We start from the raw sequence: 27,383 nt of genomic DNA on the forward strand, positions 1-27,383 counted from the left end.
TAGTATCCATTCATTTCTTGAAGGAGGATATCTCTTCTTTCCACTCTATTGTGTTTCTGATCATATTTCTGACAGTTCGACAGCTGCACTGAATCTTTCCCTTCTCAATGGCTCATAACCATGTGCCAAGAAGTAAGACGATAGCGACAATAATACATCGAAACGCGTTTCATGGTTACTGATAACAACTTGGGTGTTTGACCTCAATAAGCCCTTGAGTATGTGGCCATCTTCTTAAACATACTCCAGCAACATCAGACCCAGAGCATGAAAGTTAGACAACACAAGTCTAACTTAATTATATTTTTTCTTGGACTTGTCGGGTATGAGTGCAGTCAAACATTCCTGCTGGCTACAAGCCCTGTCTGCCACCAGCAATCAGATCACTTTCATTGGCTTTCATGCCAGTCTACTCAATACTCGAGTAATCAGTGCAATCAATTTTGAAACTATGGACTGCTTGAACTGTGGCAAATCTATGCTTTCTATTGGACAGACCGATAAAAAAGGAGTAACCACAGAGTGTTGTTATAATTAACCGATCATGCTGGGAGGAGGAAGATGATAGGATATTTAGGGTTAGAGAGATATCTTGTTAAACAAAAAAAGCAAGCTGTTCAAAGTCGACTGCAGCCATAAAAAAAGCTTCAAACACCAACCTCAGTGAGAAATGATGGATTGCAAACACAAGAAAACCTGGCTGCCAGATGAATGCATCAGCTTGTATGCCGAATTAATATATTTTGTGCTTTTTGCATGACGTTTCACAATTGTTCACAAAACGCTCAAAAGTTTCACCTGATGCTCAAATATGCCCGAAGTGAACGGAATTCTGTTTTTCATGTTGGCACAAAATAGCAACCACTTACTCCGCAAACATTTTTTTTACAAGCTCAACTAAGGACTGCCTTCTGCAGTTGAATTCAGGACAACCACACCCACGATTGATGGGATTGACAGCCACAGGCCCACATCATACAGTCAGGTCCATGTGTTTTTGGACAGTGGCACAGCATTTGTAATTATTCCTCTGTATAACATTACAGTGGAGTTGAAATCATTGATGTGATTGAAGTGCAGACCTTCAGCTTCAATTCAAGGGGTTTCAGCAGTAACCAGAAAATTGATTGACATGCAGTTTTATGGGCTTGGATTTTTATTTTTATTTTTTTAAACTGGCAATATGTGGTCCAACGAATGAAAACTAAAGTGGGTGATCACAAATTCTTTCCTTGGTTAAGAAAATCTTCTTCACCACATCAAAGTAAGTCAAGTTAAGGCAAATTCAGTGTCTGCAATCAAGAGATATCTTCATGAATGTAGCCACAAAGGGTTTACAACAAGGTGCAAACCATTGACTACACTCACGAACAAGAATGACAAATAAGAGTTTGCCAGAAAACATCTGAAAGAGCCTGCACAGCTGTGAAAAGTATACTTTGGAGAGACCAAGACTAATTTGTACCAGACAGATGGGCAGAGAAAAGTATAGAGAGAGCTCATAAATCATATCGCATCATCGGTTAAACATGGTGGAGACAATGTTACAGCATGGGCCTGTGAAACTGGATCACTAGTGTTTATTGATGATGTGAATGCTGATTGAAGTAGCAGGATATATTCTGAAGTCTACAGGGCTGTACTCTGGATGGATAATAAGCCAAAGCATAGTGCAAAAGCAACCAAAGAGTTTTTCAAGACAAAGAAATGGGACATTCTTCGATGTCCTTAATCTGAACCCAATAGAGCACGCTTACTCTGAAGACAAAACTGAAGGCAGAAAGTCACAAACGTGTACCAACTTACGGTGGCTGCATTAAAGGCCCCACAGAGCATCTCAAGGGAGGAAACACAGTATTTACTCCATGGCTTCTAGAGTTCAAGGAGTCACTCATTCCAGAGGGTTTAAGAAAAGTACCTTATATTCCTATATTTAAATTTATGTTAGTCTTCCTATTTTCAGGGGCTAATCAGTAACTGGACACACTGTGTATAAAAATGGATGTAATATCTAAATTTCTATTTTAATACTTTTGTTAAACCCCTGGAAATAGAGCTGAAATTCTGTGCTTTAATCACATCTTGATTTTCTGACTTAAAATTCACTGTGGTAGTATACAAAAGGAAAATTACAAAGGATCTGCCATTATCCTAAATGTATGGCCCAAACTGTTAGTACAGTGTGCACAAGGTTTTTTCACAATTCAAAAACTTTGACTTGGAACAACATAAGCAAAGTTTTATCAGCACTGTATGGAGGATTCCTTACAAAACACTGGTGTTGCATCTATGTTCAGCACTGGGAAGACTCACTGCATACACAGAGCCCACAGAACAGGACATCATTTGGTCCAGACTGAGTCTGTTTACCCTGCTGCTCTTCTGGCAGGAGATGCAAGAGTCTGCTGACGGCGGGGCAGCTTCTTCTCTCAGACTGTAAGACTTTTCAACACCCCTTGAAGTTCACCATCAATAAAGGCTCAAATGTCAATAATCCAAACTAACTTTGCTCTATATAGTCCACATCACACCCTAAATAAATAAACTAGTTTTAAAATATATTTTAATGATAAAACACTGAATGCAGTGCTGAATTTATTTATTTAATTTTGGAGGATAAAGCTGGCATTGCATATCCTATTTTGTCTCTTCGCTTTTATCCATTTTTGTAATATCATACCACGATACCTTACTGTTGCATGTCTGTACACTTGGATCATATATTTCTCAAGTTCCTATGAAAAAATAGACCAGTATCTTCAACAACAGCTTTGTGAAACTTGAATTATGGAGCCAATTTCCTCCCACTACCTGATTCTTCTGTATATTTAAACCCATCATTTGTTCCTATTTTGGCAAAGCTATATTTACACCCCAAGAGAATAAGAGCATTACTGTATTTTCCTCATCAGTATAGTCAGTACCAACAAAATTAATTACAGCACATCACGAGTGCACTTTCTTAACCTTTTCAGTGGTGCTCTCTTTGATTTTTACAGTCTTGGATATCACTGTTAGCCGCAGGGACACAGAACAGAACTGGTGATTCAGTTACTTCCTCTGTGTTCAAACCAAAGAAAGGGGCCACAGGTTTTGTGCTAATGTTGCAGACTTGCACCCACCATGCAAAACTAATTAAAAAGATAAGATTTTTCTGTAGTGACGTGTAGCTTTTCTGAGGTGGCATTGGTTGCAGAAAGCAAGAGCCGATGACAATAAGCCTTTGACAAGAGGGAACGCAGCAATGTCGCCATATTTGGCTGCTGCCCAGTTTCGCATGCCTCCGAATTTCTCAAGAGTTATTGTGACTGTTCAGAGTTTCTCCAAAAAGGCTTTCTGATACAGCTTTTCAGGCTTCAATGTGAAGCATCTTTGTCCTGACTGAAATGCCATTTGAAGGACCCTTGTAGCCTATGGAGGAATTTTAGAACCAAGTGTATTGCTGAGGAATGTTTGTAGCTGCTGGCAAAGTCTGAATAAACACTATTAACTGCAGCGAACTTTGGGCCCATCTGTTTTATCTTAGATTAAATTGGCTTGAAGGTGTACTTTATCATCTCACTAATAAATCAAAGAATCCCTGTGTGTTCGTCAATCCATCATTTTCAGCATACTCCTGTGTATTGCAGGGGACCCGAGTAAGCGCAGAGATGGTTTGGGGCAGTCGTTGTCTTTAATGCAAAGATACATTTCTTTTCTTTATTAGGAAACAGACCTGTCTTGCATATTACATTAAAATATCCCATAATACATACATCATAATGACAGTTAATTGAGTGTTTAAGTTCATCATTCTAGCACACACATGGATTCAGGCAGGAATTCGTAATTGGAGTGTAATAGCTTTAAACCTACTGCGTTTGACTGGCATCGATTGAAATGCCATCTTATCCCCATTATCACCGCAATTAGTGTCACTACAAGCTACAATTTAAGGAGTTTTCAATATATTAAGCCAGATTCACTGTTATCCACTTCTCACAGAGCATTTCCGAACATTTGTGCTCACAGAGAGATACCCAGATCTGAGCAGGCGCCTGATTGTGTTATTTTGGTTGCAAGTAAAGGGGGATGAGTGTTGAAGGTAGTTGACAAAGCAGAAAAGCCTGGTTTGGCTTGATAGAGATGCATCTTGACATTTCATTAACAGCATTGCCCTGATTATACAATAAGTCCCTGAAGAGGTGCTAATATAAATAAAGCAGAAGCAGATAAACAAAATTTGCACATAGAGATGCTGATTTTTTTCCAACTGACCTTAAGGCTGATAGAAACTCTGTAATTATTGGCTCAGGACCTTTTTTTTTTTTTTTTTTTTAAGGAAACATCTTCTGCCAAAATCATTGTCTTTTATTTTTCTTGGATGGTTTCAGCACATTCACAGCTTGCCTCAGTATGGAGTTATAACACATGCTTTTCTTTCTTTGTAGGACTGATAAAAAAAAAATGAAAGCTCCCATCCCTCTTCTGATCCTGCTTCATGCTGTTGTGGTCCACTGCCTGAAAGTTGTGTCGAAGAGAGGCTCAGGTAAGTCTCATCTCTGTATGGAGTATTGTGCAAAAGTCGTGAGCCACCTCATGCTTCCAAGGACCCAGGCTCATAATTTTAAAAAAGTGGCCTTGAACAATAGTTTGAGCTTTCTGAAGGTCTTTCAAAGTTGTTCTTTGGATGTTTGCTGCTTTTACACTAATTGTCAGTTTAGTCCTGACCATTTTCACAGGAATACAACACTGTATCTACACATAAATTGCAGTGTTGGGCACTTTCTGCCTGTCACAAAACGTATAATGTTTCCCAGTTCCTTTACCTGAATCTCTGCTAAATGCCAAACATACAGTAACATTATGGCAGACATAAAATAGTCTTTTTATTCAGCAAAGCCTGGTATAGGGCCGGAGAGGTCCTGCACTTTTGCAGAAGTCTCGTCAGAAATGGTCTCAGTGGAAGGGTGGCTGTCAAGAAGCCATTCTTAAGGGAAACTGGGAGAAAAGGTTGATTTATGGCAAATTACACAAGAACTGGACTGAAAGAGAGTCAACAGATCTCATGAAATCCAAATTTGACAACAGTTTAAAACAGAAATTTCAATGTGTACAGAGGAGGTCAGGAAAGAGAGACAGCCATCTGGAAAACACGGTGGAGGCACTGTCATGGTTTGGGTCTTCAGAAAGCCAGTGGTGTTGTGGGTGGATTGGCCTCCACAGAGCCTGGACCTCAACAGTAGTGGAAGATCATCTTGAACATCAGAAAACAGAGCAAAAGGCAGCCGAAATCTAAAGAGTTTTGAATGTCCTTCAAGAAGCCTGGAGAACTGCTTTAAGAAACGACTGGAAAGCTGCCTATGAGAGTTGTGCTGAAGAATAAAAGCGGTCATACCATATATCAACTATGATTTGAATTTGATTGCTCATTGGAATTCTCCAAACTCTGATTTTGTCTTATGTGTTGTATTTCCATTTATGCTTGCACGTTTCAAAAAGTCACTATACCTAATTCACGTTTTGCTAGTAAAATATAAAGAAATGATATTGGCTCAAGACTTTTGCACAATGCTGCATATGTAAATAGTTTTAACATTACTCCATATCCAACAGTACCTACAACAACCACATTAATTTGCAGATATTTCCTTGAACCTACCAAAACTTCACCAAGGCTCAGTGTTTGCTGTAATAGAGCGAAATCACATGGTCCCACACTATGGCATTTGGAGAGTAGTCATCATACTTTGTTACCAGCTGCAAACATGTGGTATGGCTAGCTGTGTGTGTTTGTACGTCTCAATTAGAAGTGAGCAATATAGCTTCAAAAATATATCATGGTATTTCAAGAAGTCATTACAGGAAAAAAAAATACTGAACGTTTTATCGATCCTTGCAGGCTGCAAACAGCAGCATTTATAAGTAAATAAATGAGGGGCATTTTCCATCCCTCTTTTCCGATGTGTGACTGTCACTGATCTAATACTACCTAATTGGAATCTACTGAAACAAGGTGCAGGCAGCAGTTGCATTACACTGCAATAGTAGTGACACAGGATTATATCCAGCTACAACATAAACCAAATGTAGGCACAAAAGTAACCTAGGTAGTAAAAGTGTAACATAACTACTTAATTTTGTTTAAGAATCATTGAAGTTAACATAACCTTTCAACGCTTAAGGAGTATTTTCACATAATAAAACTGAAAAAAGTTTTCTACCTGTGATGTTGTAACTTGGCTTGCTTAAAGCCCTGCTTTTACCTGCTGCAACCACATCAGTAATTTCCATCTACCATTTGCTCTTCCTGTCATATGGAGCCCAACTAGCCAGTGCTAGTTTTGCATTTGTGTCTCAAATTACCAGCTACTTACTGTCTATGCCCTTGTAGCCTGGTTGTACTCTATGTTTTTCCTCAAATGGTGAAACAAGTTTGTTGTTTTCACCTTTGGTGGGAACAGCTATGTTGGAGATTGTTGAGGTAGCTCCTTTTATAGGTAGTAAATCATCACTGGAGGTAGGGCTGTGCGATATGACCAAAATCTCATATCCCGATATAAGAATTCTATCGTCCGATAACGATATAAATCACAAAAATGTAACATTTTCTGTAAATTCTGTGAATCTCGGGCAGCTCGTCTTGCGGGAAGTGTTTCCAGCTGCGTGTCGTGTACTTGGAGTCGAGTGTTTTAACTAGAGATGGACCGATCCGATATTACGTATCGGTATCGGTCCGATACTGACCTAAATTACTGGATCGGATATCGGAGAAAAATAAAAAATGTAATCCGATCCATTAAATATCACGAAAGCACCTCACAAAACTTGCAACACGCCGTAACTCGCCTCAGAACGTCGGAGCAGTATGCATCACGTGATAGAGCAGCTGTGGCATGCGGGACCTGTCGGTGGTCTGGATAGCATTTGGAGCTTCGCTAGCAACCTGGCATTTCATCTCCGACAAAGTTATCCCCGAGAGAAGTAAAGCAAGTGTGTAAGTCCATCTCTGAATGTTTGTAAAGCATTCCCACGTTAAGCTTAACGAGCGACTGCCTCTCGCTCTCCGGCTGCTACTTCAATCGTGAAACTGCTAATGATCAGCTGATCGGCTTTTCTGTCGTGAGTCTCTCTTGTTTGTTTTTGGTCCACTTTGCGCCAGAAAGAGCAAACCAGCGGCTGAACAACAGCAGCACGTTTAAGCTTGATAAGCTGTTGTTACAATTTATTTAATATTACTTTCTACACCAGGATCTTTTTCTACGTAGCTGACGGCAGGTAACTGTGCAGGGGCGGATCTAGCAAAGTTTAGCCAGGGGGGCCGATAGGGCATTAACTGGGAAAAGGGGGCACAAAGACATACTTTTCTTTCTTATTCTCATTTAAAATGTCTAGCTTTTAATAAATAATTATCTGACACCCAAAGTTTTAATTTGATGTAAAATGAATAGAAGTCAATTACTGTATATAGTGACTATTAAGTCTAATATATATACCCTAGTAAGCTATAGTACATTTTCCTTTGGGAAGGTACCATCTGTGCAGTCTGCAATTTTGTTGAAGAAAGATGTTGAATCTATTTAATATTTCTTGAAAAATAATTGATTTCTGTGCATTTTTTTTCACACTGCATCAAATTAAGGTTGATTACGTCGATTAAGCATCATGAGGTGGAGCGTGAGGGGTGGTTCCCTATTTTTTATTTATTTATTTTTGTTGTTGCTGGGAGTTGGAACCCTATTAGTTAGGTTGCTTAATATTTACACTAAGTACTCTTTAAAATACCAGAATAGGGAGGATGGTGTAGGTCTAAGTTTATTAGATTGATCAGTATTGCTGAACTATGAAATATTTTTTTTGTATACAGGTATAACAGAATAGCTTTAGTGTAGTTGTTGTTTTAAACTTGAGTATGAACTTGCAGACTTGCAAAATGCAGCAAGATATTTTAAAAAACAGTTTTGTTGATTAAAAAACACTATATCGGATTCATATCGGTATCGGCAGATATCCAAATTTATGATATCGGTATCGGTATCGGACATAAAAAAGTGGTATCGTGCCATCTCTAGTTTTAACCGATGCATGAAACGATACATTTTTAGACATAAGTTGTAACAGCCGCCGTTTTCTTTGTGAGTATTTATTACACGGCGTGCTGCGGGGAAAAGCCTGTTCTAACGTTTGAGTCTAAGGTTTATTTTTTAGCACCTGGCGGCTCTTTTTTACTTCTCATCCGTAAATAATCTGCTCTTTCATGTGATTCAGTTTATTTTGAAAGGTTTATGTGGAACATAAACAAGCGGACACGCGATGCTGTTACCGTCGTTGTTGCTAAAAACATAAAAACAGTCGCTTCTCCGTCCGTAGTGGGGTTATATAAAATATAAGAGAAAGAGAGAACTTTAAGAAATTAGTATAGCCACTACAGTGACCATCAAAACGATGAAAAAATATTGCCGTAAACAGTTTATTTTGCGACACCACGAAACAAACGATAGCGTAAAATGAAACGATAGACGTTTTTATATCGAACAGCCCTAATTGGAGGCTAACGCATGGCTCTTGCTCTCAGACATGCTTGGGCTTGTCTCGTTGTTGTGTGCAATAGAGAATGTAAATGCACTGTAGCAATGTTACAACAACAACATTCTTGTATCACATAAAAATTTATACCAGTATTATTAGGATAATATTGTGGCTGATGTAATACGGCACAGCCCTACTGTCAGCATGGCACAGTGTGCCTCTGGAAGCACATATTGTAACAGGAAATACCACCTAGGCTGGTTTTGAGATGTAGGGGGTGTTTATATATCTGTACTTTGTAGACAGATTCAGCCAGTGCAATTATTCAGTCACACATGTGTATTGGGTTCAGTAAAGGTGAACTTCAAAGATGGGTGTGGTGCAATCCATGAGTTATATAGTCAGGAAAAGCCAGAAGTAGTGCAGCCAAGGGGTCTCCTTTTTTCTCTAAATACTAAATAACCTTTAATCTTCTTTTGCTCAAAGCTGTCTTTATGATCCCTCTGTTTTGTTTTTAATAATCTAACCTAAAATCTTTACATCAAATCCCCTTTTTAACACTGCAGGCTGCAGTTTGCGTTCAGTGTGTCCTTCCGTTGCACAGCCAGTCAATGCAATGAACACTGCTTAGTTCAATAGTATGTGCTGGTGAGAGGAAGACACCCAATGTTCTTGGTTCTTTCTTTTTCTAGGCATGGGAAATGCACTATTGCTGCATCGAGCCTGTTAAAGTGATGACAGTTAACATTCCAGACAAACCCAGGATGATGACAAAATCAAGCGATGCATCATGCATCAGGTGGCATGCTGGTTACAGAGTTTTTATGTTGGCTAAATGACTGCCAGCATGTTTGATGGCAGTTTGGAAAATTACACGAACAAAGAAAATAAACCAAAAAAACTAAGGGAAACAATGTGGGCTATATACACACCAGGGAGACAGGAAACATGTTATATTATAATATTATATGAAAAGAAGTACATGCCTGAAAGTCCCACATATTAGCATTCTCACACTTAAAACAAGCCAGTTTAATAGTGAGTGAAACAATGATCGGTGAGTATTTTTTTCCTGATGGACTAATCATGGAGTTGTGGCCTTTGTAGAAAATCAGATGTTTACATGAGCGTCTCATGTCTCCATCTCAAGAGTAATTAAAAATGTAGATGCAAGCTAGAAATATCAACACTGGCATATATAAGGCAGTGTACTGCCAGTCTTTTTTTTTCTTTTTTTGCAACAGCTGCTTGCATCTAATATCTTTTTACCAATGCATATTGGACGCAGGTGCGGGGATGGCCCAAGGTTCATCAAAGTGCTTTCTGCTTTTCCAGCAGAAGTCCCCACGGGCCATCTCTTCGGATGCTTCACGAGCCATTGCCTGGGGCAAGGATTTGAAACGTGTCCACTGATAAATGAACACCCCGTTCGAGCCAGACCTCTGGCTTTTGTTCCTTTTCTTTTAGATTGCACAGCTTTATTAGAAGCCACACTGGTTGCAAGTTAAAGCTCCATTGTAAAAATGGGATTCTGGGCAATGAAAGCCAGTTTGAAATTGCATTGCTTTCATTTTTATGGAACAGAAAGAAGCAGCGGGAGTGGGCAGGTGAGTATCCCAGTGATGCAGGTGTTTTGTTTTTGTTTTTTTTAAATCGGTGTTTCTTTTGTTTCAGACAAATCTAGTGGAGGGTTTGTTTTTACATTTTTTTTGTTTGCTTTTTTATGTTGCATGTTTATTGCATAAAGTATCTGGGTTTATGTTCTCATTCAAGAGCCAAAACTTGAATCACAGCATGGCTTTTCTTTGATAGAAGTCCTGGCGTGTGGAGGACGTGTTATATACTGTCAAAATCCTGCAAACAATTCAAGTTTTGGTTGGCTTTTACAGCTGTAAAGCTTTTACTTGCCAAACGCTTTGGCTCAAATGTGGAAATACATCAATTTAAATGGCCTGGCCTGGTAAATGGTCGTTACTAGTCCCTAAGGACCCCAAAGCGCTTTACACATTCAGTCATCCACCCATTCACACACACATTCACACACTGGTGATGGCAAGCTACATTGTAGCCACAGCCACCCTGGGGCGCACTGACAGAGGCGAGGCTGCCGGACACTGGCGCCACCGGGCCCTCTGACCACCACCACCACATTTAGTGTAAACCAGAACAGTTAAAGGAAAAAGGAAAAATCAATAAGTCAAATGTTTGAATCTCTAGTAAGACAAATGCATGGGGCTTTACTGTATACTGTGAAAACTGTTTCAGCCCATTAAGTGAAATTCAACAACCTGACTGACTTCCTTAGGCACGAAGACTCCGTGATGTTGCACTTGCCTGCTGTTTTGCCGGGTCACACAATCACACAAAACCTGCAGAGCGCTGCACACGTGCACTGCTATCATCCGTACATTATTAAATTCCAAACACTCATCTCTGAGTAATGCTTTGTCTGCATTTGTACTCTGAGTGGAACGGTGCAAAAACATGCACCGCATATCTGCCATACTAATCCTCAGCATGCATGGGTAGCACAATGTATGCGTTTGTCCTCTGCTGTGGTTCCTCTTTGTTAGAATGCTGATATGGCCTGAATGGTTGGGCGAACAGAATAATTATGTGTATTTTTGCTTAATACAGCATATCAAGATAGATGTTGGAGTAAACCCCCAACCCTCCCAACTCCTGGATGCACTTCCACTGTTCGGTATTTTCAGGAGATGATGTTCAATCCATGGTGTAAACATTGAAGGTATTTTTTTGGAGTCAGGTTTCTTTAACTTGAAACATCTTGTACGGTTGTTTCTTGGAGGCTATTGTGTGTACGGACACCGGCACTAACAGGTGAAAATCACTTATTTGAGAATTGTTCATTCATTTCTCATTAAATAATGAACTATACCCAGAAGTCTTCATTTATTACTCTAGCTCTGAGAGCAATTGCTGACATTTAAAGGAGGAAAAATGCAGAAACAAATTATTTAGGAGGCCTTTTGATAAATATTTGGCACAGACAGCAAAATTATGAGTTGGAAAGTCATTTTTGGACAATTTGTGTAATCAAAGTTTCTGATCTGTGCTTGGTCATTAAAAAAGTGCCTTCTAATAATGGGTTGTGTTGCTGTTATTGTTTTAAATGCACAATCAGCTCCCTTGTTGGCCACTTTTGCTGTACTATACAATAGCTGCTCAGCAGAGCTGTGTGATGAATCCCTGAAAGTGCAGGTTTTGTTACTCGTCGGTGAGCTGAATGGAGAAGAGTCCTCTTTCGATGCAGCGCACAGCCATTTTTGATTTGATATGAAATAGAAACTTGAAAGATCACATAAGGTCTCTCTTTAGCCTCTCTGAGGTAATACCTATGCATTTATTCTTCTTCTCACCTCTGAACATGGATTACAATCAGAGTGAAAAGGAGCTTCAGAGGTCCTGAATGCAGAGCAGAATAAAAGAGCATGCACCTGGGCACTGCAAATGGAGCTAAACAAGTTGAATGCATCCTAAATACAGTAAGAGATTTCTAAAATGTTTCACTGGCAACACCACTACTGTGTTACACTCTGGCTTTTGCTGGGTCCTTTTATCTTTCTGTTGGCCTATTTGCTTGTGTATCTGTTTGAGATATTTACTGCAATGCATCTCAGCTGTTTAACATGTCTGCAAATAAAACACTGGCTGCTTTGTGAACTGGACCTGCAATCAGGCCAACAAATACAGTCTTGCATGAGCTGTCTTTTATTTTTGAAGGGAAAAAAACCCATATTATATGGAAAAGACAGGCTTAACCAACACACTGTTAACTACTGATTTGTTACCAACTGAGGTTCTAGTTTTGCTAATAAAAAAAAATGGCTTAAAAAAATCATCACTGGAAAAAATGAACAGTCAACCCATTAAAGTAGCTTTTAATGCAACCAAAGCATCAAAACAGGGACAATTTGCAATGCTGTGGTAATCAAAGACCTCAGAAAGTGATATTTAGTGACTTCAATTAACAATAGCCCAAATCCTGCAGTCTTGAGCGACCCCTCATTTAACTGAATTTACTTCTACGGAGCCAGACTGTCATGTAATTATTAAAAGTGGTCTAGAGCAATAGTCCTTCCAATCCTTTTGAGCGTCTTTCAGAGTTTTTCCATGGAAATTGTCAGCTTTTCCGCTCCTTTTCAGTCCAGTCCATGTATCTCATCATTTTAAGAAGAATGTTTTTCTTGTTTGGTTGTTTAAATCACTAAAACTGGAAAAGGAGAAGGCGAAAGAGAAAGTGTCAGGCCTAAAAACAACATCAACATCAGATGAAAATCATGTCCTAAAGAAATAGGAAAAAATCCACTTGACAGAGAACCTGAAAGATGCTTTACTTTTTACTGAAGCCTCATCAGAAATGATCTCTGAAGGGTGGCTGTCAAGAAGCCTTTCTTAAAGAAGGAAAACTTGGAGAAAAGGCTGAGGTATGCCAAATTACACAAGAACTGGACTGAAAAATGTGGTTTTAGAGAGTGATGAATCCAAATTTGAAATTTTTGGTTCAAATATTCATCATTACAGAGGAGGTCCGGAGAGGTCAACAGTGAGTATCTACCATCTATAAAATAGCGTGTAGGCTTGGTCGTGGTTTGGGGCTGTATTTCAGTCAGTGTCATTGGAGATCTTGTTGAATTTGTTAAAATTATTAATGCAGGAAAGTATGTTTAGATTTGGATCCACCATGCAGCACCTTCTGGAAAGAATCTAATTGGCAACAGCTTCATTTTTCATCATGACAATGATACTAACACTAACATGTGTTAGTATCATTGTCATTGCCAATGTCTAGGTAGAAAAACACCCAACAAATGTTCATGGATTGTCCTCCCCAGAGCACAGACGTCAACATTACTGAAGCAGTGTGAGATCGTCTTGACAGAGAACAGAACAAAAGGCAGAAACATTCGAAGAAGAGCTTTAAATGTCTTTCAATTAGCCTCGAGAACTATTCCTGAAGACTCCTTAAAGACATGACAAGAAGGCTGCCTAACAGAGTTCAGGCTGTGATGAAGAATAGAGGCGATGATACCAAATATTGACTTTAAACCTCTTTAGAAGTGTACAAACTCTGTTTTTGCTTTATACGGTATTTCCATTTATGTTTGTACGTGTTTGTCATAGCAGAAAATAGAGAAATAAAGTATGGTTGAAGACTTTCATACAGGTAGCTAGGTAACCAGGTAGATGTCCTGCTTTGTCATCTATTTTATTCTAACTGGGACCATAATTTACAAAATGGACATCATGCTGTATGAAAAAAAAAGAGACTTAAAACTAGCATGACAGACCATAACATCATTAGGGAAATGCTTAAGTCATAAATCAAGTGAGATGCAGGGGTATTTTTTTCATAGACTTCTATATAGTCCGATTACCCTTTACCACCAGAGGAGTCACACACATCTTGCCATTACAAAACAAATAAAGGAAAAAAATGCCGTATATTTACCTCAGTTTTTTGTCTTTCATACACCGTCTTGACGGGGAATAAAGCTCAAGTGCGCTATTGATGCACAAACTGTTGGGAAGCATTTTAAAAACAGACTGTCAGACTTTTTATTGTTTGTGATTTATATCTTATGAGGCAGGAGATTAACACTGTCACTGTCATTTTCCAACCTGTTTTTCTCGCTGCTGATTGGTGGTGTCATCTATTAAAGTTTACTTGTTGCAGTGCTGGAAATATTTCAATTTCACATTCTAGTTTACAGACGTCGCCACCTTGACAAAAACTGTTAGTCCCCCCCCAATGGACGCTGGTGACAGCTGTACAGTCACCATAATATTTGTTGACATTGATTGAGATAAAGTTAGCCTCTCTCCTTCCCCCTGCTGCACAGACATTAGTCCCCATTTTTTCGCCAGACATTGATGAGTCCCCTGACGAATGATGCTTACCTTTCCACCGCCTCCCAGTAATTCCAGTAATATATTACCCATAACGCTTGGCTCACTGCGAATGCATCATGTAATGCGTCGTGCATATGTAAAAAGACGGCCTCCGACATGCGTTCGTATTTGGAAATTGAATACTGACACGCTCCTCCACTTCTGCTTTCTATTTTTTTATTATTATTAAGGATAGTCGAGTCCAGCGTGTCAGTCTGAAGAGTATCTGTAAATAAAACTCAGCACCTCAACAAGGCCTTGGTTCCCATTAGATGGCGGCCGCTCATAATCTGTCTCTCCCCTTGCTGTTTATGGCGGCAGATAAATACAAGTCCATGGCACGCATTTTTCTCTCACTTTGCTCGCTTTTTGGTTCCACGCTTGGAGCAGGAAGAATCAAGGACACCCTGACAGTCAATTAAATTTACAGTCTTCACGCCACGCGCCATGCAACTCTGAGAGGACGTCAACATTAATATGTCAGTTAAAGCAGTTAAAGGATAGACTCCCCCACCCTACATTAATGGGGCTACTCACAATTTGGCCAATAACAAGGCCTCTCTTAATTGGACAAGACAGTGATTCCTAACGGGATGTTGGCGCACAGTGCAAATTCAATCATGGCGGGCGCCTCGACTTTGTAATTCATACTGCGGGATGTTAAATATGGAAAAAAGGTGCCAGCAAGATTTTTGAGGGGCACGGGTGAAGTGACCTTTGCCGTCTGTGCCCACTGTGATAATTGGCGGGAAAGCAATACGACCGGCTTCATGAAAAGAAGTTTTAGCCAAGATTGAAAACTGGAAGTCAGAATTGAGGCTGTCAGCCTCTTTGTCTCTCTGTCGTAGCGCACGTACAGAGTCGCACGCGCGCATGCTGTTCATCTTCCCTTCGGTCAATACTGCACACCTGTCACAAATGCTGAATGACTCCCTCCACTGCAGCACCCGTTCATAACGAGGAGATTGATCGCACACATGCTATTAGAAATAAACTGGTTTGCCACATGGAGTTGTTTTCCCTCCCCCGCTGCCTAGAGACCGACGCTACTCAACAAGTGTGACAGATATAGGCCTCTTGACAGCTGGGGTTACTATGGATATGTTCCAGTTTTGGGGGGGGGGGTTTGCTTTGGAAACACATGCCACAGCCTTCCCTGTGAGATGGATGAGAATCAGTCAGCTGATTTATAGGAGGAATAGTGTGTCCGTGGCCTGGTTTCTGACCTGTTACAACATCACAGCAGGGGGGAAAAAGCCAGAGAAGGGTGTAGCCTGCTGTAGCTTGGTGATGATGTGTGGCTGTAGGTTGAAGTCCTTAAAGCTGATGTGTGTGGATCAAAGATGTATCAGATTTATTTGATGAAGCCTCTGGTGTGATTGGATTCGGGTTTACCGAAAGCCAGCTTTGGGAAATGGGGCGGAAGTGTAGGTGGAGCTAATACAGTGAGACACCTGTCAGTCAGGCAGATAAAATTCACACTTTTCCTCTAAACTGTGGCACTTTTTTTTATCCATCTAGTTTCCTTTGCTGTGAGTTGCCCAGTTTGGGATTGTAGACATGTCAGCCTCTCTTCAGAATGTAACGGAAGTAAATGTCACTCACCTTGTGCAGCACTAAGAAAATACATTTGAAAAAGTTAGCATCAGTCTCTCTTTCATAAACTAGAACCCAGTCACTCCAAAATAAATAGGTACATAAATAAATCAGCAAACTGCATCCTGAGCAGGTTCATGTCGTTGCTATTTTCTTCCTGCCAAACAAACCTGCCATCTGTACAGATAGAATCACATATCTACCCCTGCTCAGCCTCATGCTCATGGCAATGTGACTGGATGTAAAGACAAATAGTCTCCCGCTCTGCTGAGCTGTAATGATAGCAAGCTCCTTGGTTGGCAGATATAGTTTGCTAGAGTTCAGATAGTTCCAATGTAAAAAAAACAACAACGTTATAATACTGCAAAAAGTGTCTAAGTTATAGACTGTGAATAAATGATGGGTATTTGAAACTATGTCATCACCAACTGGCTTTGTTTTGGGGTTGTGTTTTTTGGGGGGGATTTTAAGTCTCAAACTTGGTCTGCTAGCTGCTGCCAACAGGCTTTTAGATCAAAAGTAACCATATTTGGGTGAGATGTGGTTTGCCACCTATGGCTAACACCCTTGGTTAGCAAACTGCATCCATATCCCAGCATACCCTTTGTGACCATGTGGGGCCACACTGTGCAGACCCAAGCGGCCCTGGTGCTGGTTTGAAATATGGGCACCCTGTGGGCCCGCAGCATGCCTCACCCTAATGTGACCTATATTTCCCTCTGGTACTGGGACCCACAGTGGGTTGCCCTGGGACTCCATCTGGGCCACACATTTCACACTAGTAACAGTAAGGGAGCAAAAGAAAGAAGCAATTAAAAGAAAGAAATTTACTAAAACTGGAGCATTGCCATCTCTGAGTGGGATTTACCTCAGAGAAAACCATAATGGATATTTCCATTAAAATAAAACTGATAAAGTTGGGAAGTCCAGTTCATTGTTCAATTATTAAGGAAGGTAAGGCAACAACTGTGCGTGTCTGCACACCTGTCAATCATAACTCCACTCATAACTCTTAAGTCTTAACAAAATCCGAACCTGTGAGTCATGAAGTAAATTAGGTACATGCAATCAGAAAGCTGTCTAAATGATTGGTTTGGAAATCCTCAAATGAGTAAATGAAATGGTGAGGTTAAAAGTGAGGGATTAAAATTTTCAAATATACAATTTCCGTGTTTAACGCTTTCATTTTTCTTCCCACCTTTGTGTTGTACTTTCCTGTCTCTGTTCACTGACTTGGAACCTCAACTGTCTGCAGGCATTTGACATTAAATACAATATAATGCATTATCTTCATTTTAATATTTCTCTCTGAAAGATAATACATTCATTTCAGGCTCCCTTAGCAAATTATGCAGCCCACTTTAACAGCTGGGGCGTTTGGTACCAATTTGAGAGATTATATGTGTGGATGATAATGAGCTTTAGTCCAAAAGAGGATTTAAACATGGAGAAGGCTGGACACTACTTAATGTAAGAAAATCTGGCTTCCTGGTTTAGGAGAGAAGACTTTAGAGAAATAAAACTCCCCAAAGAAGAAAAAGAAAACAGTGAAAATAAAAAGTAAATAAAATATAGTTTGTAATCAGGTTAAGGCAATTTGGACATGAACAGCAATGGTCCCGGAAATTATATTAATTCCCCTTGACTGCTTGGCTCACACAAAGCTGTGCCACGGGGGGAAATGAAGCTGTAGTCTCTTATGCAAATGCCCCGAAGGCGGCGATGGGACGGTGCCCAAAAATATCACACGCTTAACCTGGGGCTGCTCTGCATGATTAATCCATGTAGGTACTCCCCCTCACTTGGCGTCAGTCCTTTTCTGTATCTCTATCCGGTAATCTTAACAGAATTTCATTTTCTTTTTTTCATGTTTGTGCTCATAGGTGGTCACAATTAAAAGCAGTTCTTTAGTTTCTCTCCTTCACATCAGCTGTGCTGCTTTCACTTCAACCACCGTGCCATTATTTTGCAAAGCCGCCTTCTGCCACGTCTCGCCAACCTCTACAAAGTAATGACTGTTGCTGCATTTGATTGGCGACTATCTTGCCAGACTGCATCACCGGGGAGTCACATTACAATTAAACCAATACGCTGGTGTGTAATCCTGCAATCATCATTATAGTTTGTTCACTGGTTCAGCCCAAGTACGAAAGGCTGACCTGTTTTACTCATGCAAGATTATCTTACTGCAGCAGCAGCATCTCTGATTTCTTTTTGAAGGTCTAATTGGAAAGCAGTGCCTCCTACCAGGGACAAAATTCTGTGCTTCAACCTTAAATTACACGCCTGCTGTATTGGTTTCAGAAGTGAGTGGGACCACCCCGGGTAAAAAAAAAAAATCGAATGGGTTTGTCAGATTTTTAGGCAAATCTGACAAACTACTACTTTGGCATCCACTTGTCGCAACCCTCGCAATCTTCGAGGCACTCAGTGCTTTTTCTTTCCACCGTCTTTAATTCAGTGTTGCGACACTTGGAGTGCATCTATTGATTATAGCGCTAAATTTGTTTTGGACTGATGCAACTCGCTTAAGTCAGACTTCTGAGGGGAGTTCACTGATTTGCATGGCAACACTGTCTCTTTTCATTTTCCAGCGTCAAACTTTACCTGCTGTTTTAACATTTTGTACAGTTGTTGTAGAGATTTAAACATTGATTTGAACATTGATTTGATGTTTTATTACAGAAGAAACCACATACACCTACAGATATCATATGCTTAATATTCTTCTTTTATATGTATAGAATGCATTACTTTTTGCAGTATCTTTCTGTTGGCATTCTCGGGAAATACTTGGTTTTGTTAAAGAAATGGGATGAAAGACAAGTAAATCAAGCGAAAGATTTATGGTGTGGGGGACTAAAGCTTTCCCATACACTCACTGAGACGTTGGATTATAGACCACTGTTCAGCAGAGTAATAGGTATTTGTTTCCACAATCAGTAAATGGAATTACTCTTGGAAGTGCTCATGCCTTTATTATGCAATTAAGTGTGCTGGCTCTATTTTCCTTGTGAGGATAACTTTACTTACATTACTCAGATAGCATATCAAGACCATGGGTCAATCTCTGAGGCTAAAAGAATTTGAGCTAATACAGGGCAAGGTTATCTTAAAAATTCCTTACTTACAAAAACTCTTCTGATCTCTAGAAGAGATTCCCACATTGTGACAGCTGTACTGGGTGTTGACTTTTCTCAATTAAAAAAAAATTAAATATCAATACTTAAGGCTTAATACAGCCAGACAGTTTAATAGCAAGCCAATAGGTTTAGCTGATCATAAGCAATTTGCCAATCTATTGGTATCGAATAAATTACGAATAAATTCTTTACAAAGGCTGTGGACAGGTGTCTTTTATACAGGTGATGAGTTCAAACAGGTGCCATTCATACAGGTAACGAGTGGGGGACAGAAAAGCTTCTTACAGAAGACGTTACAGGTCTGTGAGAGCCAGAGATTTTCCTTGTTTGAGGTGACCAAATACTTATTTTCCACCCTGATTTACGAATAAATTCTTTACAAATCCTACCATGTGAATTCATGGATTTTTTTTTCACATACTGTCTCTCACAGTTGAAGTGTACCTCTGGTGCAAATTACTGACCTCTGTCATCATTTTAAGTGGGGGAACTTGCACAATCGGTGGCTGACTAAATACTTTTTTGCCCCACTGTAGTTAACCTAATCCCACTAACTGCATGTCTTTTGACTTTGGAAGGAAGCCGAAGTACCGTTTCTAACTTTAGCTTAATTTTTGAGTAAAAACCTGGGATAAGCAGAAAGACTGCCTGTCTCTGTACGAGGGCGTGACTGATTTTCTGTTCCCCTTTGACCTTGTAAACCAATTATTTCCTTGTTAGGACTATCCTTAAAAAATTCAGACGGAGGATAATGTCACACGATGGGAAGTTTGTGGCCTTTTCCTGCCTTCAGTGTCTCTCCATTGTGGAAGAAACTGCATGAATGGCGATTTTTAATTAGCCCTCGCCTGCACAATGAGGCCGCGGTCGCTCGAGAGGTGATGTTTTGTGAATGCAGGAAGTCTCCCAACAACGTTGCATTTGATGAGGCTGTCAAGCTCCCTCGCGTCAGCCAGGCACTCAGCGTGTGGCCCTTTTTCAATGATTCTTTATTGCAAAGTTTCAACACATCCTCTCTCACTGCGTTCAGTCCCCGCTCAGTCTACCCTTAGCTGTGACAGCTAAGAACAAAAACACTACTCTCTTGTTCTCTTTGTACACGTTTTCTCTTTTTTTTCCCTGCAGTCTTTTTTTAGTCAAACTAGGATTGGTCAAAGCACAATCAACCCATTTCTGCAACAAGCAGAGGCACAGTGAATCCTTACAGGTCTCAAGGGAGTCCTGCCAAGTTTGGGGCTTTCAGTTTCCCCCCTTTATATAGAAAGGAGAAAGGATGCAAGCTCACTCGCCGAGGAGCATGCCTTTGTTGGTTGCAGGAGACTGACGCACTGCAGGAGTTTTGGAAACAAACCAGGCTGACTCTATTCTCCAGGCCTTGGCTGCTTTTCTCACTACTGTTCTTTACTCTGAAGATACAAGCAGGTCCCATTCATTTCCTACTGCATAGCATTTTTATTCTAATTAGCAGGGAATTACCTGGTATTCCGCCCATAGGAAAGGATGGCTCTAAGTGTTTTAATCCCACACCTATTGTTTCCGCTACTCGAATTAAGATGTAGCAAATTTGCTTTCAAAAAAATCCACTCTGTTAAAAAAAATTGAGCTCAACTCTTGCCCGTAAACATGCCTTGTAATTTCATTTGGCACGATTTACAGAGGAGTTCAGTCGCAGATTTTCCTGTCGTGTTTACTGCTCACGTTTGACGTGGCACATGCTTGAAATATTAAAAGCTTTTTATTTATGATCCTCCGGGGCCCCGAAAAATGGTAGAAGATGATTTCCCCGTAGTGCAGTGATCAATAAATTCTACATATTAATTAAGTTCCACTGTCATTTCCAAGGCTTCTCTCAGGGATAAGCCTCTCCACTCTCTTGTCAGCCAATCGCAGCAAAGCGGGGGCGCCGCACAGCCTCCCCCATGTGCTCATGAAACAAACATGCGTACAGAGGTGCTGCATCGGAAAGGTGGCGGCAGGCGTCATCGTCTATAATTTACAAGAAGTGTTTTTCGTTTAAATCCTTTTATGTGACAGAAAGGGGTAGCTCTGTAAATGTGAGAAGATCTCAGCTGTGGATCAGAAAACCATGAAATGCTTTTACAGCCCCAGCGGCCTCCCAAAACGATTAGACTCCATTAATGTGTGAAACACAAATAAAAAGGGAACATGGGAAATTTCAGTTGTGGGAATGCACACAATTTGCTCCTAATCCCTGAACTGAGAAGTCAAAGAGACGAAAGACGCGTCGAGGGAGCCTCTTAAGCCAAAAACAATACGAGACTTCTGGTTGGAGACAGTTGCTGTGCCAAAGATTTAGCCTTTATTGTCACAGCACGCAGCCCGCAGTATCCAAAGATCTCTATTAGCGTCGTCTGCTAACCGAGAATTACTACAGATGTTAGTGGGCGTTGCATCTCCATCCTGGCAGTAGCCAAGCAACACGGCACGCCGTGACCTCACAGTCCCGAGTGTTGCTGCGCTCTCAGCAAATCCTTGCACTCGGTCTCGCTCTCCGACAACAAGATTAAAAAGAGATTCTCCTCAGCTCTCTGCCTGTTTCATGCATGTGATCTTGCCGCAGGGTAATAAAACAGTTCCCGCTTCATTCAGCCTCAGATGCAAGTTTCCCCCTGTATATCATTTGACATCAAAAACACTTAAAATAAATTGCTGTAGAAAAACACAATGTTGAGGAAGCCAATTAAGTTTGATTCTTGAAGTGTTACCCTCTGAGCGTGTGTAATGAGGCCCGTAGCTTAACTGTGAAGGCTGCTAGCTGCTGTTAGACAAAAGGGGGGGTTTGGGGGGGGAGGGGGTTCATTCACATAAGTACCAGAGACGCTGTTGTTTCCCATCAGCAAAACAGATGAGGAAAGGGGAATGGATGAAATAGCTTGCTGGATGATTAACACCCCCCCCCCCTTTTAAACATGTATTAATTTTTTTTATTTGCAAGATCTTTCCGATTTCTCCACACCTGCCAAAACAATTCACTTAAAGGGACGGCGTTGGTCATTTTTAGGCAACCACTCAAGCGTCAAATTTGCTCCCAACCTGTCGTGTAATGAAAATGTAAATTAAACAAAAAAACAGCTGGGATTTTTGCGATTTTTGACAAGTCATCTGTGCCAGTTGCAGCCCCGATGCTCTGCACTTCAAAATATAAGTATCCCAACCCAATTCAAACACCTTTCACTTGCACCACATTGAAATTCAAATATGGTCTGATTATAATGTTTAATGTGGATGCCACCCTCAGCGGTTTTAAAAGCATGTGATATAGGCATGAAAAGAGCCCCTTTTTTCGCTGTTTGCATCGCTCTCTGAGGCTCTGTCGCTTTTTTTTGTTTGTTTTTTTTATTGTGCACAGAGTGCCTGGTCTTGAAAAAACACAAGGACAGCTAAGGATTATGTTTCTGCATGCATCTTGCATTGCCTTTAATATGCAAATAAAAGATTAGCTTTGAAAGGAAACTGTTTGGCATAGGAGTTATTTCTACCAGGGGGTGATACTAACCACCTTTTTTTTCCTAGTTTTTTTTTTTTCCTCTTGTCAAGATCAGACTGAACCATTCCACCAGGAAACAGCATTCAGAGAGCTTTGCTGTGACAGTGAAGGAGCGCAGTTATGGATAGCATAAAGCTGTTACGTGCGGGGCAAAATTCCAGGCTTCAATAACATGACTCAGGAATACTAATTTAAGTCAAAGGCATGTGTCAGTGTTTCATTTCAGCCACATGGTATAAGTTAAATGACGACTCTCAGCATGGCTCTGGCACATCAAACAAAATAAGAAAAAACCCGACATGTCTGCAATTCATAGCGAAAGCCGAATGCAGCCGGGTAAATGACTTTGGTATTACACTGTCAGAAAAGCATTTCAAATGTGCCATGGGAAGCAATTCTAGCATTTCTTTTGATCTCCATTGCAGAGGGGAGGAGGAAGGATTAGGAAACATTTCATATCATGGAATTGTGATCCCGGCATTAGAGCTATACAATGCGTCTGCAATGTCAACATCTATAATTGAGTGATTTAAATGACCTAATTTTTGCGTATGGGCTACCCTTGCAGTTGCATAGGCATCAGAACATTTGACCCTTTAAAATCACACTGCGGGCTTAATAATGATGGATCCACTGAAAACAAGTACAAATAGCTGATTCTCAGCCTCTCTTACTGTAGCTAAGTGACCCTAAACGCTGTAAACCCATGAATCACCACTCATTTTCTTTTAAATATTTTGCTTCCAAGGATCCAGACTTTGGCTGGTTCTTCACTCTCTAAAATGTAAAAAAAAAAGACAGTCCTATTTAACATTGACCTATGAATCATTCAAGTATTAAAACAGCATCTAACTGAAGGGATGACCCAGTGTTGTGTTTATACATAACAGACAAAGAGCCATTTTTAAAGGCACGTTGTTATTAGCGGACTGTGGAAAAAAATGCGTAATTCGTTTTCAAATTTTAGCCAAATCTATGAAAAATGTCAATGATAACACATTTACACAAGTGTTACAAAATAGTATGTTTGAAACAACAAGGTGATTCCCAAAGAGAGATTAGCTGGAAACTTGGGATTTCTCAGGATGGTGTGCAGTGTGTCCTTAAAAAAATAGAGGAACCTGGCAGTGGCATGTCTAAACTATCTGCAACTTATGAACAGCATCAGAAAGTCAGGTAACCCAAGAGTGTTCAGGCTGTGTTGGAGACAAAAATTGGTTATACCAAATATTCACTTTCAAGCTCATTAGATCTGTTTTTGCCTTAGTGCCAATGCTTTAATAAACTGCTGCACCTGTTTCCCATTTTTCTAGACAAATACAAGGAAATTAGTTTTGCCTCTAGATTTTTGCACACTACATGCTAACATACACAGAGCCTATCCGGTTGTTAAGTCTGACGTCACTAGCCGTGTCTGGGCCTGAACTCCGCTGCAGGTCAAACGATCACTATGGCATTACTGAGAGTTGAAAAACTGTCTAAAGTCTTTCATCTTTAATAAAATGATCAGCGTTCTGCTCTACCAGGTGTAACAATTGAGTTTAACATCCAGGCATCCATGAAAACGGAATTTATGACATTTAACGGAGTTAGAAGTTAGCAGGGAGTTAGCTCGCTAGCTTCCATCTAAATACAATATAGCATGTCCTGACTGCGGGGTTTTGGAAACAAATTAAAACGTACAGCTCTGTTATTACGTCCAACATAAATGAAGACAGAAAACTAAACAGCAGTGACGTTTGTAGGGTTACTGAAGTTTGGCTAGCTGGTATATAATGATGTGCCACGTGACCGCTAGCGACACAGCTATGTTAGCATAATATAAACAAGCTAACTTTTTTCCCACTCGATAAAAGTTAACGTGAGTGTTCTCGGTGGTCAGGAACAAATGTAATCGCATGGCAGGATGCTGTAAAAGGACCAAACTTCAGCCAGGAGAACAACTGAGATAATCCATCCACAATACGAGGTTAGTCATTAATATACTGCTGCATGGGCTGGGCTGTAGTTACATCCTAAGGTTTTAAAAACTGAACTTAAATAAATGATTAGCAGTAATAAAAGCCGAGGGAGGTCAACAGTGATCACTGACTGTTTTAGGAGCTTTTTGAGATTAAATAGAAGAAAATACAAAACATTAAACATGTTAACAACACAAAAGCCATATTAAACGCAGACTACTTTAGGCCCGGAAGTAGGATTCGTCACGTCATCACTTAACAACCGGATTCTAAAATAAAATCAACTGTTTGTCTACTCTGAAGCAGAGTATATTTAATTTAGATCGACAGCTCGCCACACTTATTAAATCAGCATCCAAGATGGATAGCCCGCTGTTGTTTGGCATATCGACTCTGTGTGCGCGCGCGCACACACACACGCTGAGACAGTGAGGTGCAGATTATCCAATCAAACGTCCGTGCCGGCCGTGTACAATTGATCAGAGTGCATTTGCTCTGGGCTGACAACCCAGTGGGCGCTCACAGAGTTTTTGACTGGCTCAGAGGGGGGTTAAGGATTATTGACTGTTGGATAAAGAAAATAGAGAAATCTACAGAATAGAGAGTTGCCAAATAATTGGATTAAACAAACAAATTAGTGTGCTGAATGTATAATCAAAATGATGGAGCAGCCAAAACACTTGCTGGACTTGTTTGTGCTACTCGAGGACTGTTCGGAGGTTTTAAAGCTAATTTAAATTAAATTAAATGCTCCAGTGATGACCTTGAGTCGCTTTCAGGACTTTTTATGTTTTTTTTTTTCTTGTGTCAACTTAAAAGCAAGAGATTCTGGATGCACATCTATGCACAATGACTGTAGCATAAAGGGTATTCTTGACAAGAGTACCCTTTATGCTAAAGTCTTGACTTTATTCTTGATTTTATTTCTATCAATGAATCCAAGTGTTACCAGGGTGTGTGATTTATATGTTCCTTGACCACCTTCAGGCTCCGCAGAATGGAGTCAGTGTGTGCCTGAGTAGCCTAATTGAGGTTGACAGCGCAGTGCCATGCCTCTTGCTCACACACATGACATCTCTGACAGAGCGGCGTGCCTCCGCAGTCCTTTTGGCTGTTAAAGGTGCTAGCTCTTGAGCAAATGTTTAAACAAGCCACCACAGACAATGCAATGCTGGACCCCCCCCGAACGCTTTTTGAGTGTTTGCATTTTTATTGTTGAGCTGTAAACACTTACCAACAAAACCAACAGCGGATGAAATGCGGTTCCGAGTTAATGAATAGACTTTAATGGACACTCTAGGAATGTGTTTGCTAATTTTCTGTCAGACCGCGTGCGTGCGCTTTTAATGAAGCTGAATGAATTGCGCATCAGGTTGCCGGTGCGTGCGCTGAATAGGTCCTCTCAGTCGTGTGGTGCCGACAGTTTAAACGAGGCCTCGTAGGTGGAGGAAAAGGAGGAAGGGCAAAAGGGAGGAAGGAGCAAAGTGGAGAACACACAAGGCCGGGCTTCATGAATTCATTTCCCCTCTCTCCCGTGTCAGGGGAGGGGAGGACCTCGTCTGAACCTATTACAGTGGTAACAAGGTGACAGCGAGTGGTCTTGCGATGGGTTCTGGCCTCCGGAGCTGTCTGGCTGGCCGTCTATGTTAATTACAGGGGGGGGGGGGGGGGGAGAATGAAAGTGTGAGGTGTGGGGACACTGTTAGACAAAAACGTTTTACTAGATAGCCTGAATAAGGCAGCGCTTCACTCTCTCTCTTTAAAGCAGGTTTGTAGCCTAAAGGCAGAACTAAAAGAACGGTGGTGCATTAAATCATATAGATAAGAGAGGTATACAAATCACACCCCAGGAAAATCAGCAGACCATGACTTACCGAGACCTTTGGTCAGTTTAATTCAGTTTTTTTCATTTTTTATATTGTAAGCTAAAGACCCCTTTGATTCAACAATCTCCTGTGAGCAAACACTTGGAGATAGGGAGAAAGAATCCCCTTTACCAGGAGGGGACCCTCAGCTGAAACAGGCTCAGTGAGGAGAACTAGCCCGATTTCATTTCCCTTCTTTCCCTTTACACAGTATGAAAGACCTGGTCGCTGGTAATGTCCTCAGCGTTCGACAGAATACACGTGTGTAGCATGTCCGCTCCACTGTGGGAAAAGTGCCGTCATCTTTCTGCAAGGGAAGCGGCACAGGCGAAGTTCACTGGCGAGAGCATTTTTAGTGCAATGTAAGTGGGCGATCAGGAGATGTCATCAATTCCAATGCATGCCAGTTGCCACGGAAACAGAAGTGGAGAGGCTTTTCTCAAGGATCCTGTTAAACATTTAGAGTGTGCAGAGCTCAGAGGGAGAGAGGAGGAGAGAGAAGAAAGGGAGCGGAAGAGACGTGTCGTGGACAGTTGTCCGTCTTTCCATCTGGAGTTTTGTTTTTCTGCCTGTTTTTAAGCGATTAAAATTATGCAGTTCAAAAGCCTGCTGTTTACCTAAAGGCATTTGCTAATGCTGCCATTAATGCATTAACATTTAAAATAGAAGCGATGTACAGGTCTCGCTGTTTTAGGGCAGCCTGAAAGGGTTAGACACAGCGCAGCCTTTTCAGAAACACAATGCCCCGGCCTTCTTCTGTTTGGTGCTGTCTGTTTTTTCTCAGCAAAGGGCCTCAAGGACAGCTTGGCTTATTATTGATAGTGCAGAAGCTCAACGTGTTCTCTTGTCATCAGAATTATAAACTTCAGAGGTGTATGACCACAACCAC

General features: G+C 40.7%; 1 protein-coding gene across 3 annotated transcripts in view; it reads left to right on the forward strand.

The window, feature by feature from the left end:
• Positions 1-27,383, forward strand: part of LOC113015675 (interleukin-1 receptor accessory protein-like 1-B) — a 333,561-nt gene that overhangs the window by 20,152 nt on the left and 286,026 nt on the right. For all 3 annotated transcript variants that reach the window (XM_026157786.1, XM_026157785.1, XM_026157787.1), the window contains one exon: positions 4,431-4,528. In XM_026157786.1, coding sequence (XP_026013571.1) covers positions 4,447-4,528 — 82 coding nt within the window. In that variant the 5' untranslated portion in view covers positions 4,431-4,446. The remainder of the gene's footprint in view (positions 1-4,430; positions 4,529-27,383) is intronic.

Source organism: Astatotilapia calliptera, chromosome 23 (assembly GCF_900246225.1).
Source record: "Astatotilapia calliptera chromosome 23, fAstCal1.2, whole genome shotgun sequence".
NCBI lineage: Eukaryota > Metazoa > Chordata > Actinopteri > Cichliformes > Cichlidae > Astatotilapia > Astatotilapia calliptera.